The sequence below is a fragment of the Orbicella faveolata genome, unplaced genomic scaffold, assembly GCF_042242905.1.
Source record: "Orbicella faveolata isolate gen_17 unplaced genomic scaffold, um_ofav_v1 contig_46, whole genome shotgun sequence".
NCBI lineage: Eukaryota > Metazoa > Cnidaria > Anthozoa > Scleractinia > Merulinidae > Orbicella > Orbicella faveolata.
The window spans coordinates 4,423,232-4,436,562 of NW_028301576.1; the positions used below are offsets into that span (position 1 = coordinate 4,423,232).

Below are 13,331 nucleotides of genomic sequence, written 5' to 3' on the forward strand. Positions count from 1 at the left end.
TATTACGAAACGGTCATTCGGATCCACAAAAGCCTTTAAAATCTTCAAGTTGAAGTTGTTATTAAAAAGAATACCGACTCCCGCTTTGTTACTGGAGCAGCAACTGAAGAGCGTTTTGTAACCCCATTCGCTAGTCCATATGTCCCTTGTGTTTTCAGTACAGTGGGCCTCTTGCAGCATATATATTGAAAAGTTTTTTGATCTGAGCCAATTAAACACCTCTCTTCTCTTAGTATTATTCCCTATTCCCCTGACATTAAGTGACGCTATTTTCAGATTCATTGTTTTACAAGGAATCGAAAAATTTTCATTCGGCTATTTTGCATAAATATCAGATTAGCATATAGGCTGTTTAGTTTCGCTCTGTTTTTAAGAAAAGTATTGCTTTTGGTCTGGAGTTTAGAGCATAACAAGTGAGGTATTGTGCGAGGACGGAAGGAAAGAAAAAAATACATTGTGCACCTATGTAGACGACAAATCGGTTGAAAAATATTTGACTCAGAACGACGACAGTGAAGATAACCGAACTTAAAATAATGTTTACATGGTATAAAAGAGAATGACAATAAGCACGCAACAAAAAAATAAAAATGAACAGTTTGTGGGGGGAGTCGATTAATCATTAATGTTTAGACGCCCTTTCCTGACTTTACCTTAATGTTTCAAAAGATATTACAAATAGAATACGGATAGAACTCCGATAAAAAGCTTCTACTTGTTTGTTTTGTTTTGTTTTTTTTTTTGTTCAGCATTATACCTGTGTCTTTCGCTGCCCGAAATGCCATCAAATGCTGCGAAAGGCAACAGACTGACAAGTAGTGCGCAAGAAGTAGTGATAAGCGGCGTTTTATTGAAACTCCTTTTTCTAAGCGGTTCCACTTTTGCCTCAGATAAGGAAATGCTCAGAAAATTACTGAAGAACAATTTACAGTACGGTTCATGTTGACTTGTTCCTGAAAGGGAAACGCTATTTGACAAGGCCAAAAAAAGAAAGCTACCTTGGAGAAAAGTTTTTCTCGGGTCAGGAGACGGCCATAAAAGTCAAGGCAATTACTGTAGCACAAAAGATGAGGCGCTCAAAAGATGAGGCCAGAGTTAGGCGGGTCACCTGTGACGAGTTCCTGACTCCTTGCCACGTTTAATCCTTCCTCTCGAGAATGGCTTCAAAGCTCAGAAACAGACAGGAGGTCCTCCAAGAAGACACAACAGCCGCTGAGAATCAAGCTGCAGATGTTTTTGACAAGTGTCAGTTAACTCATCCAATTGCTTATGATTCATTCAACTTTTGTGCCTTAAACGCATCTATAATGTCTTTAAAAAGCTAAGCGTCAACATTAGTGCTTCGCTTGATAGATGCGGGCATTTTAAAGCGCCCTGCATAGGGTTGAAAACTAGTCTTGTGCAGACATGCAGCTGTGCTCCATCACAGAACTGAACGACGTTAGCGGCTGTGGGGTGACTCAGGCTCATAACAAACGTGTTTCCGCCAGATTAAGAATACGTGGAAAAAATAGATCTTAGCCAGGGTTATTAGAATCCACAAAGAAAACTGGGGGTAGTCGTTAATTTTTCCGAGATAATTAGCTACTGCTGACGGCAGCATTTTTCCGAAAAAAAAGGTAAAGATATTTCTTCACGGATTCTCCTAAGATTCGCCTTTACATGCAGAAAACTAAACATATTAAAAAACATCTTTAAACTACGTGGTAAGTGGTAACATAAAAACCCCTTTTGATATGTATTTAGCAACAGAATCGTCGCAACAGCGCTATGAGACGAAAGACAAATAATATTGATAGATGTTATGAAGCGGGCTTCAGAGAGTTGGAATCTGCTTAACCGTGGCGATGTCTGAGAGTGATTTCGTACACTAATCACCGAAAGTGTGGCTGAAACATACTGCAAATATAACATGAGGCATCGTGGAACATCCAGTTGTCGACATGTCGCGAGGTAAGCGGAATATATCATTATTTTCTCTGTGCATCGTTATTTTCACGTTATTATGCTAATTAGGACGGCGGTCTTTGTTGACAAAAGCACAGTTTAAACTTCTTCTTCTAACATTTTACAGTTTTAACTGCCCCAAAATTTTATTGCATGTTTTTACAGGTGAGACATTGCTCTTTAAGTGGAGGGTAGTTTTGGGATCTCAAGTGATGTACTTTTGGCGATATTTTCCTTTAAACTTCGCCTTTTTTATGGCGCTTCATGAGTAGTCCGATAGGGAAGAAATTTAAAATTCTGTAAAAAGATCAGATGATGATCAAATTGCCAAAACAGCCTCTTAATATAACAAGAAACATTTGCTTGTCTCGAATAAAGGGTTTTTACCCGGATTTATATCGTTTTCTTTGTATGGCAAATTGTTAAAAATGTGCCCTAAAATGGCCGCTGAAAGCCCTCTCAGAGGGGCAAAACCAAGATGGTGGCCCCAGCGCTAAAATACGAATCGAATTGAACTGAAAGTTATATTTTTGTGAATCACTTATCTAGACCATTCATCTGAGAAAGTTTGAGGAATTTGACGTTTTCTGGTCCAAATGGCCATAGTTGAAATTTACAGAGGGCGCCTCTTAATATTACAGAGCTGTTTTATTCGTACATTCTTAATATGAACAGAGGTTACCTTCATACAAGAAGTTTCAGGTGTATACACTTGATCTCCGTTTTTAGATACAGATGAACTAAAAATGGCTTAACGAGCCCGAAAGGTTTCCGAGGCTTTCGAGAAACGGGTCCCTGGGATCGAACCTGCACCATATGATCGAGAGTCCAGCTTGCTAATTATTAAGCCAGACTTTGTCCAAAGGTTAGAGCATATTTTAAGCAAACCAACTGAATTTCAGGCTTAAGGTGGCTTACTACAGTTTTCAGTGATGGATTATAACAGCCCAACTTCTAACTCTTTTGAATTATGTTCCAAGATGTTTTTCCTTTCTCCATTTACTGTTTGCTTAAGTCTTTTGCCATTCTATGTGAAACTTGAACAATTAAACGTCAACAAATGGCCAAAATGAACGACTGAGTACCTAAAGAGAGACTGGGCACTAGTAGATTAAATCACGCTTTTCTCAAAATTTACCCGTATGACCCCACCTCAAAATTTTAGGAATAAGAAAGTGGCTCTGAATTAACATTCACGCAAAGTAAAACAAAAATCTGTAAGACAGATTTTTCGCAAACTAAGAAAATGTGAAATCAAAAATGGCTCAAAATCTGTCTTCAATACTTAAGATTTTGGCTCCAAACGTGATTCAACCCTACAAATCAACTGTGGAAATTTCATCATGGGTTGTACGGCTTTTACAGCCTTGGATGAGAATTGAATTGCGCATGCCCTTTATTTAAGCGTGCGCTCATTTTACGCCATGTATCGCGTGGGAGAAAGCAACAAAAACTTAGAGCTCTTTTACCGGTTGTTCATCGACCTTGTTTGTTATTTTTTATTGGCCCTAGGCTTAAACACATGTTTGAACGGAGTTTGGAACTATTTCTACGTATACCGAAGTGATTTAACGCCTTTGAAGTGCTGAAGGGGTTTTCGTTTCTTCTTAAGGTTACTTGCGTCATTTTTTCACGCGCGATTGATACTGACGTCTGGCAGGCAATCGTTGCGCGCGCTATTGAGTCTCAGGAAAACTGTAGTAAGTCACCTTAAATTTTTTTAAGATGGCCGAACACAGTTTTCGCGCGCGCTTTTGCTGATGAAATTCAGAGCGCGCACAAGGATTGCAAAAAACAAACATGCCGTCAATTGAGCTATCATTTTATTTACTCAATACTCGCCCTATCTGTGCTATTTTTCTCTATAATTGAACGCAGTGTATTGATGGCTTCAGTCTTTTATCACAAATATATGTTAGAAAAGGTGAAGATGGAAAGAACTCAGCAATTCTCAGCTTTTTCTTTGTTACCGAAAGAACCCAGTTAAATGCAGCGCATGCGTAGCAAGTCAAAAAATTGCGATTGAATGAAAATTTGCACTCTCGGAAATACGCCTATTTCTCGAGAACCCCTCATTAGAATTTCACGAAATTTGGCACGAAAATACTTTAGGAAATAAGTAACTGGAGTATTGAAAATAATTGAACTTTAACAAAGGAAATTAGATATTCCAGTAAACCTTCAACAAGGGATAATTAAAGATCTCTCTGTTAAATTATTAGCAAAATATTGTTAACTTGTGAGAATCGTTACAAGCTTGTTGCATGCAAATTATAAAGAAAATCTAATGACTAAATTTTCTACAAATAAACAAAACCGATTTTAAAGGCCTGTTTATTTTTATTCGTGTTGCCATGGCAACGGCACATACGTCAGCTTAACCATCAAAAAACCAAAGTTTGTGTTGTTATTTTGCTTGTTGCCATTTTTGACGACCGAGAGATCAAGAGTTTTAGAGAAAAAGGTGAATGAAACAAAGGTATCAAAAACTGTGTTCAGCCACCTTAAATATCTATCTTACTACTCTGATGATTACAGAACAGAAAGCATCCGCGCTCTAGTATATGTACCTGTGCCATTTAACTTTTTTCATTTTGACGGTGATTAAACTTACCATTTTGTACATATATAAACATCTGTTAAGGCGAGCCAACGATAGAATGCGAAGAACGCCTACGACACAAAAGAAATATACTGATGATTAAGAATAACGGAACATTGGCTTCATTGTTGTATAAGATATATATCACAGAAGAAAGTGGGACTTATGGAGGAAAAAATATTGAGCTTACCGAGGCTGTCAGGCCAAATGGCTAAAACAACGACGTCTGTAGGAAACGAGCAGAAGAGGTCCAAAAGAAAATTCGTCCTACAAAGAAAAGACGTTGTTGTGTCAGCTATTTACTTATTAGTTCATTTTCTCCTGAGTCAGCAGCGACTGACTCGTTTTCAGTCGTTTCTCGTTTATATCTCAGTTTAGAGAGCGCGTGCTATGCTGCACTTGTCTCTGGCGAAATAACAGACGCCTGGGAACGAGTCAACAACAGCGAGACATCTTCTTTCCCACGCTCATTTACCCCTCCCCCTGTGTGAGAAAAACGTGGGATTCCCTGTCCATGACGTCACACTACATGGATCTGTGCAGCGCCGTCTAATTGGTTGTTACTTTCACGCGAAAATTCAAAATTGAGTGAAACTCAACTACAAACGCCACAAAGACCTCTGTGGGGTTGTTTCATCATTATGGAATGTTTTGTCCCACTCTCAGACGCTTATCTCATCTATGGTATGAAGGACATTTGCTCGCTAAAGCTCAATTTCATTTTTGAGTTTCGTCAATCCAGTCCGAGTGCGTGGCACCTAGTTTCGCGCATTTTAAGCCATGAAGCGACCAATAAACAAACAAACAAAGAAGCGTACAAAGAACAAACAAACGTCAAGTGCATAATTACCTGAGATAATTCCGTGCCGTGAAGAGTGGATGTGTGACAAGGACATTGTTTTCGTTGTAAAACGCGAGGTGAAACATGATGTACCTAAGATGGAACAAAATAGAACAAAAAGTAACTACTTTATAACATGGTGGTCATGAAAGGCGCCCTCAGATTGGATGGTTATCAGGTAGACTGCACGATAGTGCATATTTCATGGCTCTGCAATCTGTTTTTCTCTTGTTCTCGACTATTTCCGTACAGGGTACGAATTTGTATTAACGGCAGAAATTCTTGAGCGCTCGTTGGCTAATTTTTATTGTCAATAAGCGGACAGACAAATTAATTTACAATTTGTGCGATAATTCATTGCAAAAACCTAATTGACTTCAGTTTTTTTATGGATCTGTCTTGTTATTGACAATGCATTTCGTCATAACATTGACAAAGTAGTCTTCGTATCCACTCGGCCATCGCCTCGTGAATTCACAGCTACTTTGCAATGTTATGACGAAACTCATGATCAATCACAGGACAGACGCCTGCAAACCTGAAGTCAATTTGTTAACTAAATGATACGTCCAGTACAGAATCCCTCCTCTGAGCCGAGACCATCAAGGGACACTAATAAATACGATGACTAGAAAAAAAGATCGAAGTTGTTTTACTGTAGATGAAAGATGATCTAAAACCCGGTTCAGACGTCGTGTTTCCTGCCGTAGCGAAGCCAGTTGCAATTAGGTTCGACAGTAGCACGGCGGAAACAAGACTCCGATTTAGACTTTTTTCCAGAGTGGTGCCAAATTCAGGATTTACTAAAGCCGCGTTGTAATTCTCCTCGTAACTTCTCCCTGGAACGCAATAACGCCAAAATACATTGATATTAATTTATGAATTTTGTTTGGCGCGGCAGAAGCACGGCGTTTGAACCGCTGCCGTGCTAGAGTTGTGTAGCACGGCAGAGCTTGTGGAGCTCAATTTCTTGCCGAAGTTAATTCAAAAGTTTGATCCAGACGCCGTGCTTCTGCCGTGCTTTTGTTGAACTTAATTCCTGAATTTATTTCAGAGCAGCAGAAGCACGACGTCTGAAGGCACCGATTACAAAGTCAAAAAAGATCACTTAAAGAAGACAAAACGTTGATAAAAGCTGACTCTGCCTCAACGATGCAGAGAAATAAAGAGCGCTCGTCTGAAATCTGAGCATGTTCAACACTTACATGTCCACCAAGCACAAGAAGTCAAAACAATAATTTACGATCCATAGACTGGTAGCGGTGTGCAAAAAGGCTGCCTGTAGGGTGAGTGTGAAGGGAAACATCCCAGCTATAACAAGCGAGACACCATGCCATACCACGAAAGCCGAACTATCAGGCAAGACTGTGCGCCTGTAAATAAAGAGATAATTATCAATCACTTTTCCACTTTTACTACAACCCTGTGAGGTTTAAAAACAAAAAGATTACATATTCCTAATAACACCTAACATTACTAACAACAAAGCTTGTACGTCCTGTTACTATAATGAAATGAAATAAAAATAAGACTGAATACAATAAATTGATTTTGTAGCATGCATTTTGCAAACAGCTTCCATCTAGCCTGAAAGTTACGTTCTATGTTAAGGTAAGGTAATGTAAATTTATTTTGAATATATTTTAAATATATTTTCTGTGTTGTTTTTCGTAGCTATATATTTCGATTCTCACTTCTAAATTTCAGTTTGACAAAAATCACGGAAAGCAATTAGATTAGGAGTTACACCACGTTTCCTACTTATCAAAATACGCAGTTTAACAAGAGAAATAAAGTAATTCAGTAACTACTAAATAACGGTTGTGAAAACAGAAACATTCTTCCTTCAAGACCATTTCTTTTAAGTTTTATTTTTTGACAACTACCATTTCCAAAATCTTTCTGATTTTGATCGGGAATCCCTCTCGTTGGAAGTGCTCAAGTAAGAATCCACTGCGCATGTGAGCTAAAAGAAAGCCCTTTTAAGGCCGTACGTTACGGAAGCTGTCAATTATCAATCAATCAACACTTTATTTAAACAAGTTACGCCTGTAAAATACGAACCCGAAGGCAACTAAAAAAAACCGAAGTCCTGTACTTTAAGGTATAACTTAATGTACATCGTATGTGATGATTTTATACAAGAGTTAAATAACCTAAAAGTCGATATTAATCAGTTCTTATTTGTATTAATATCTAATTATAAGAGCTACCGTGAAACGATAATTTCAATGTTTCTTGGGCAATTATGATCGGTTTACAGCAGTATCAAGAATTGCGTTCTTGATTGATGCAAAGTCAAATGTGCGTAAGTAGTGTAGCACGCTCTTGCGGGGCCTTAGCCAATCAGCGTGCAGCAAAAAATGACGTGGCAGTCTCTCGACCAATCAGATTGCAGCATTTGCTAATTAGCATATTCAAGATGGCGCATTTGACCAAAATCGATGACGTCACAGGTCATGTGATGTCCAAATAAGGGTCATCAGCGATAGTGGTGAGTGGTGATTAAAAGTTTTGAGGGGAGCCGTAGTCGTCAGCTGCTCGCGCGAGCGTCAAGGTCAATGTTTTGAGGAGTGCGTAGCGCGTAAAAGATCAGGGTTGTGCGCGTGCGCTAAAAAAGGTCTCAATTGATACAATTTAAATGTGAATAAATGTTTTTAATTATAAACTAACAAATGGTTTTATACATTTGAGAAACGTCGGATCTAATGTGAATAAATGTTTTTTTTTAATTATAAACTAACAAAATGTGAAATAATGGTTTACATTTGAGAAACGTGATCATTGTCCGTGGATCAGGTGGGCTTCGGCGATTCCTCGGGGTGGTTCGTCGATCCATTAAAAAAACTTGCAGGTGCGCTTGGGGCACTTGAGATAGAGTCGGCCTGGGTTATTGACCGAGTGGGAGGTGGCCAATACCAAGGACTTGTTGCACAGACAACGGAAACGGGCTGGGTGTATTTTCTTGTAGCAGGGGTGGGTCTGTTCGGCAACGCGTTGCAAGTAGGCGCTCACTTCACTGGCTCCGCAGGTCACATAACACTTGGTGAAGAATCTGGAAGAAGGGCACTGGTAATACTCCCAGGTACTACCGTCGGGGGTTTGCACACTCCCGAATTGCATGGGCGCCCAACAACGTGGGGAGGTGTGATCTTGTTTTTTCAGTTGGTCCAAGAACTGATCGGGGTTAAACTCCTCCAACACTTGCACTTCGGTGAATTCCCCTTTGTCGTCCACTTCTGGTGGCACTTGTACGAGGTTGTCTTTCCTGAACTTGTCGAGTCCTACTAATGACATGAGTACGCCTTGAATGGCGGGTGGATGTGAATCTATGAGCAAAAATGAAAAAAGAGTTAGTATCCCAGTCGAGTGTTTTCTTGTAGCAGTCTTTCCAGGACGTGCGTGGTTTTTCGCGCATTTTTGGGAGTCGGTCTTTGTCTTCGCCGGTAATGGTTACGTTTCATTTCACTTTTGACTTGTTGTCGTTTCCTTGAAAAGGCACTCCATGGTTCGGAGAAGCTTTTGAGAGGTACAGTGGTCCAACGCACGGAGTCGGGCGTGATCTCTTTGAGGAGTACGCGTTTTTTGAAACGTACGCGAGAGCGTGTTTGAAGAGCCAACGGTCTAACGTATATTGTAGTTTACCTTCTTCTCTCTTGGGGATATCCCGTTTCAGTTTCTTGCGAGTGGCTTTTTTTTTTCTTGTTGGGATACTTGGCAGGGGAATAAGCTCCGTAGTCGATGTGACTGTCTGGTCCGAATTTACCGGAAGGATCATTCGGGTCGATGAGGTACCTCTTTGGGTTCACCGAGGGAAGTCATGACACCTACGAGTGTCTCTATGGAATAATGAGTGTGATTTGAAATTGCGTGGATCGATTATATTTGCGTCTTTCGAGGACCAATCAGAGACATGTCATACTCTGGCTCCTGATTGGTTGTAAAAAAAATAACGCGTGGTCAGTAAAAGTGGAGATTGCGGCTCGGCTATAAAAGGCGCGCGCGTACGCTGCATTCGTCACTTGTGCAGTGATGACTCGTCAACCCAGAGTTTTGAATGAGACAGACGTGAAAGAGATTATTGAAGATCTGAGAAAAGAATTGAACCTATGTTCTGAGCGTTTGGAAAGGGGCGAAGAAGAAGGCGAAAGACCGTTGTCTCAAAAGATATTTGACTTGGAGTTTCGTATCGTCTCTCCTTTGTACTATAGGCTTCAGAGGCACTTGATTGACTGGAGTACACGAAGTCACCATCCGCATTTGCTGGAGTTGGAGATCACGAAGCGCTTGGATCGAGAAGGAAAGAAGTTTAACGATTACATAGTGTTTTGGTCAAAATGACTTACTACAGCAACTCTAACCAGATTCGGGAACTAGTGATGCAGATTGTGGAAGAGAAGGTGAAACCCTTGAACGCTCTCGAGACTATGTCAGACGTTACAGTGTACATTTTTGACAATCTCTTTGAACCGTTAGGGAGATTACCCGAGGGTACATGGCATTTCGATACGTTGATGAGGCGTCGCCCGGACTGGGGTGGTATAATTCTGGAGTTGATGAAGAAGAATGAATAGGCGTATCTGTTTTGTGGTGAGTGGTGTCGTGTGCTGTATAGACCAAGGCTGAACGATTTTTGCTTTGTTCGTAGTCGGGAACCCGTCATGGATGCGGATCGTACCTGTCTGATTGCCGCCCAAAACATCACGTACATGATGCGTGAAGCCGTCCGTGATCTATGTGAACCCTTGCGGTTCGGCAGGGCCCTGGCACGACGGGTGATGGAGGCAGACGAGAGTCCCAGAGTGAAGTCTTTGCTGACTTTCAACAAGAGTGATTACAGGGAGATCTGCCTGAAGCTGGAACGGTTGATGAATGATGTCATGCGTCAACGTGATATGTGGAAGGAGCGGTTTTTCTTTCGTGCCATTAACGCGGATGAGGACGATCTTTGTGGGACTTGTAAAGAAGAGATGCGTCAGGCGTTTTATGTGAACGGATACGAAGAGGAAGCTCTGAAATGGAGACCCGGTAAAGGGAAATGTTTTTGGAGAAATTGTGAACATTTTTCCTGGGAGTCCTTCGAGGACGAATATGATGAGGAGTATTTGAAAGATGTTAAGAACATGGAAATAACGGACGAAGTGTATACTCAGTAGGTCTTTCGCCAATCAGACACGATGTTTGTACCTATATAAGAAGTTGAAATAAAATTGGGTTGAGTCATTAATCATGTCTCATGCATTGAGTTGGTGGTTGTCGAGAGTGTGTGCGAACATGGCCGAACGGTGGACTTGGTACACGCTGTGTTCCAAGTGCGAGAGAGTTTATGCGAGATACGGCGATGGTAGTCCCATTCCCGATTATTTCAGCGATTCACCCCTGGAGGTGTTGGACTACACGAATGTAGAGGCCAACGTGATGCGTTTTGTCGTTTATATCTTGTGGTTGAAACAGCAACCCGATTCATTTAAGAAGTATCTCGACGTCCAGAAGCAACGTTGTGAGTTGTGGAGAGAGTGCGTTTACAAACTTTGGCGATTATGAAGAAGAATTCTAAGAAGAAGGAAAAAAAGCTTTCGACCGGGACGTTATTGGCAAGGTATCGGGATCCTTTGAAACCCGGTAGTCTGGGTGGTCTGACGCGATTTGCTAAGGCCAATAAGATTTCCGTCCGACGAGCTCGCGAGGTCTTGCAACGCGATTTGGGGTACACGTTGCACAAACCCAGGCGTCGTCGGCTTCCCACGGCACCCGTGATGGTGTTCGGAATCGACGAGCAATGGACGGCCTATTTAATCGAAGTGGTCAATATCGCCAAGTACAATCAATGGTATCGTTATCTCCTGACGGTGGTGGACGTGTTTTCCAAGCACGCCTGGGTCCAACCCGTGAAAACCAAGACGGGAAAAGCGGTGACGGAAGCGATGGCCAAGATCTTGAAAGGCGGAAGAAAACCCATCAATCTTCAGACGGACGACGGGAAGGGATTCTACAACAAGACGTTTCAGGCTTTGACGAAACAGAAGGGTATTCATCATTTTTCGACCAGTGGGGATACGAAAGCCAGTGTGGTGGAACGGTTCAATCGGACCTTGAAACAACGTTTGTACCGGTACTTTACCGTGCAGAATACGTTGAACTTTGTGCCCGTGTTTCAAGATCTGGTCAAAGGGTACAACCGATCGTATCACCGTAGTATCAAGATGGCTCCCGGGCAAGTGACGTCGACCAATAGGGAAGACGTGTGGGAGACTCTTTACGGTAAAAAGGGCAAATTCAAGAAACCTTAACTCAAAGTCGGGGATCGCGTGAGACTGAACAAGAAGTTCAGGCAGTTCAAGAAAGGGTATCTACCCGGGTGGACCGAAGAGGTGTTTGTGGTGCGAGGGGTGCGTTCGCGCAAGGTTCCCACCTACAGGGTGGAAGAATGGGATGGTACGGCGGTCGAGGGAACGTTTTACGCGCAAGATTTGCAGAAAGTGACGATGGAAGACCACGATCTGTTCCGTATCGACAAGATCGTCAAACCGAAAGGGGATAAAGTCTTGGTACGTTGGAAAGGTTGAAAAAGACAAAATGAAAGAGTTTTACGTGCAGTTGATGAGCGATGCCAGCACCGCCGAGTTCCCCGACAACCGAGCCAACAGTTTCAACAATCGTCTACCTTATCCCCTCTCGTTCTACGACAAGGAGTGGAAAGTGGGGTTGGCTAGCATTTTTTACCCGGTCCCCCCTGCACGACCGCATCAAGCTCTCACTCATCGAACGCACAACTTTGACGATGACGATATGTTGTGTCGATTCGAGTGGACCATTGAAACGTTTATCAGGACATCCGATGGTTCGTGGGTCCCGGCGCGTTACCGTGTGTCATTTCACGTCACCGGGAAGGAACTCCACCAAGACAGATACAAAGTGACGAGTGGTAAATCTCTCATGCAATACATCGTCAATCGTTTTCACGATCACTTGACTCGGTATATGGATCACGAAGGTGAAAGTCTACGAGCTCCAGACGGAAAAATTACTACCCCGTGTTCAAATGGCAAGGGAATGATTTGATTCTGGATAACACCGACATGTTCCCCGATGAATCCGGAGACAGACGGCGTCCCAAAGTGTTTTTTGGTCCTAAACTGGTCAAGACGATGGGCTGGATTAACGAGGAATCGTATTACTCTGTTCACATGACTACCAATATGGTGAAAATGTTCCAAAACGACCTGGTACCCAGGGGCTCCAAGAAAGATTGGACTAACGATGACGTCACTCGCACCAATGATTTTTGGAATTTGTCGAGGGATGGGGTGTTACAGCTCACTTCCTATTGCAACTGGCGCTTCAGTTATCTGGACGAGGAATACGCCAAGGTCTACCAGGGTGGCAGCGTCGCTCCACACATTCCTCCTCCTCGTAGTCCCATGTACCTGTATTCGAATGTAGGACGTAGCACGATCACGGGGAATCGAGTGACGGACCTATTGAGAGAAGTGCCTCACGACCCTACCAAGATGAACCACGAACCTTCTCAGATTCAATATAAAGCTGTGCGCAGCAATCGTCTGGATATAGCGGAGACGCAATTGGCCGAGAACGACCGAAAACTGGTGGACGTTGCCTCGGGAGTGACGTCTGTGACGTTACACTTTATGGATGAATGAGGGTCCTAGAGACTTTTACGTGCAGTTGATGAGCAATGCCAGCACGTCGGAGTTCCCCGATAACAAGGCCAACAGTTTCAAGAATCGTTTACCATACCCGTTACAGTTGAGAGAATCGGGATGGAAAGTGGGTATAAGCGACATCTCTTTTCCGTCCGCTCTTCGAAAACTGGCTTTGAAAGATTCTCTTCTGTTTCGAATGGGTTGGATCGAGTTGATAGACCCAAAAATCAACCTCCACTCAGAAGAAATGGTCCAGATCAAAGAAAGGGATTTGGAA

At 42.2% G+C, this 13,331-nt stretch overlaps 1 protein-coding gene across 1 annotated transcript in view; it reads right to left on the bottom strand.

Annotated features, from left to right (window-relative positions):
- Positions 1–13,331, bottom strand: part of LOC149098041 (uncharacterized) — a 104,378-nt gene that overhangs the window by 38,665 nt on the left and 52,382 nt on the right. Inside the window, exons 22-25 of the mRNA XM_089277609.1 lie at positions 6,596–6,763; positions 5,400–5,483; positions 4,740–4,816; positions 4,562–4,620 (exon numbers count right to left, since the gene is read on the bottom strand). Coding sequence (XP_089133735.1) covers positions 4,562–4,620; positions 4,740–4,816; positions 5,400–5,483; positions 6,596–6,763 — 388 coding nt within the window. The remainder of the gene's footprint in view (positions 1–4,561; positions 4,621–4,739; positions 4,817–5,399; positions 5,484–6,595; positions 6,764–13,331) is intronic.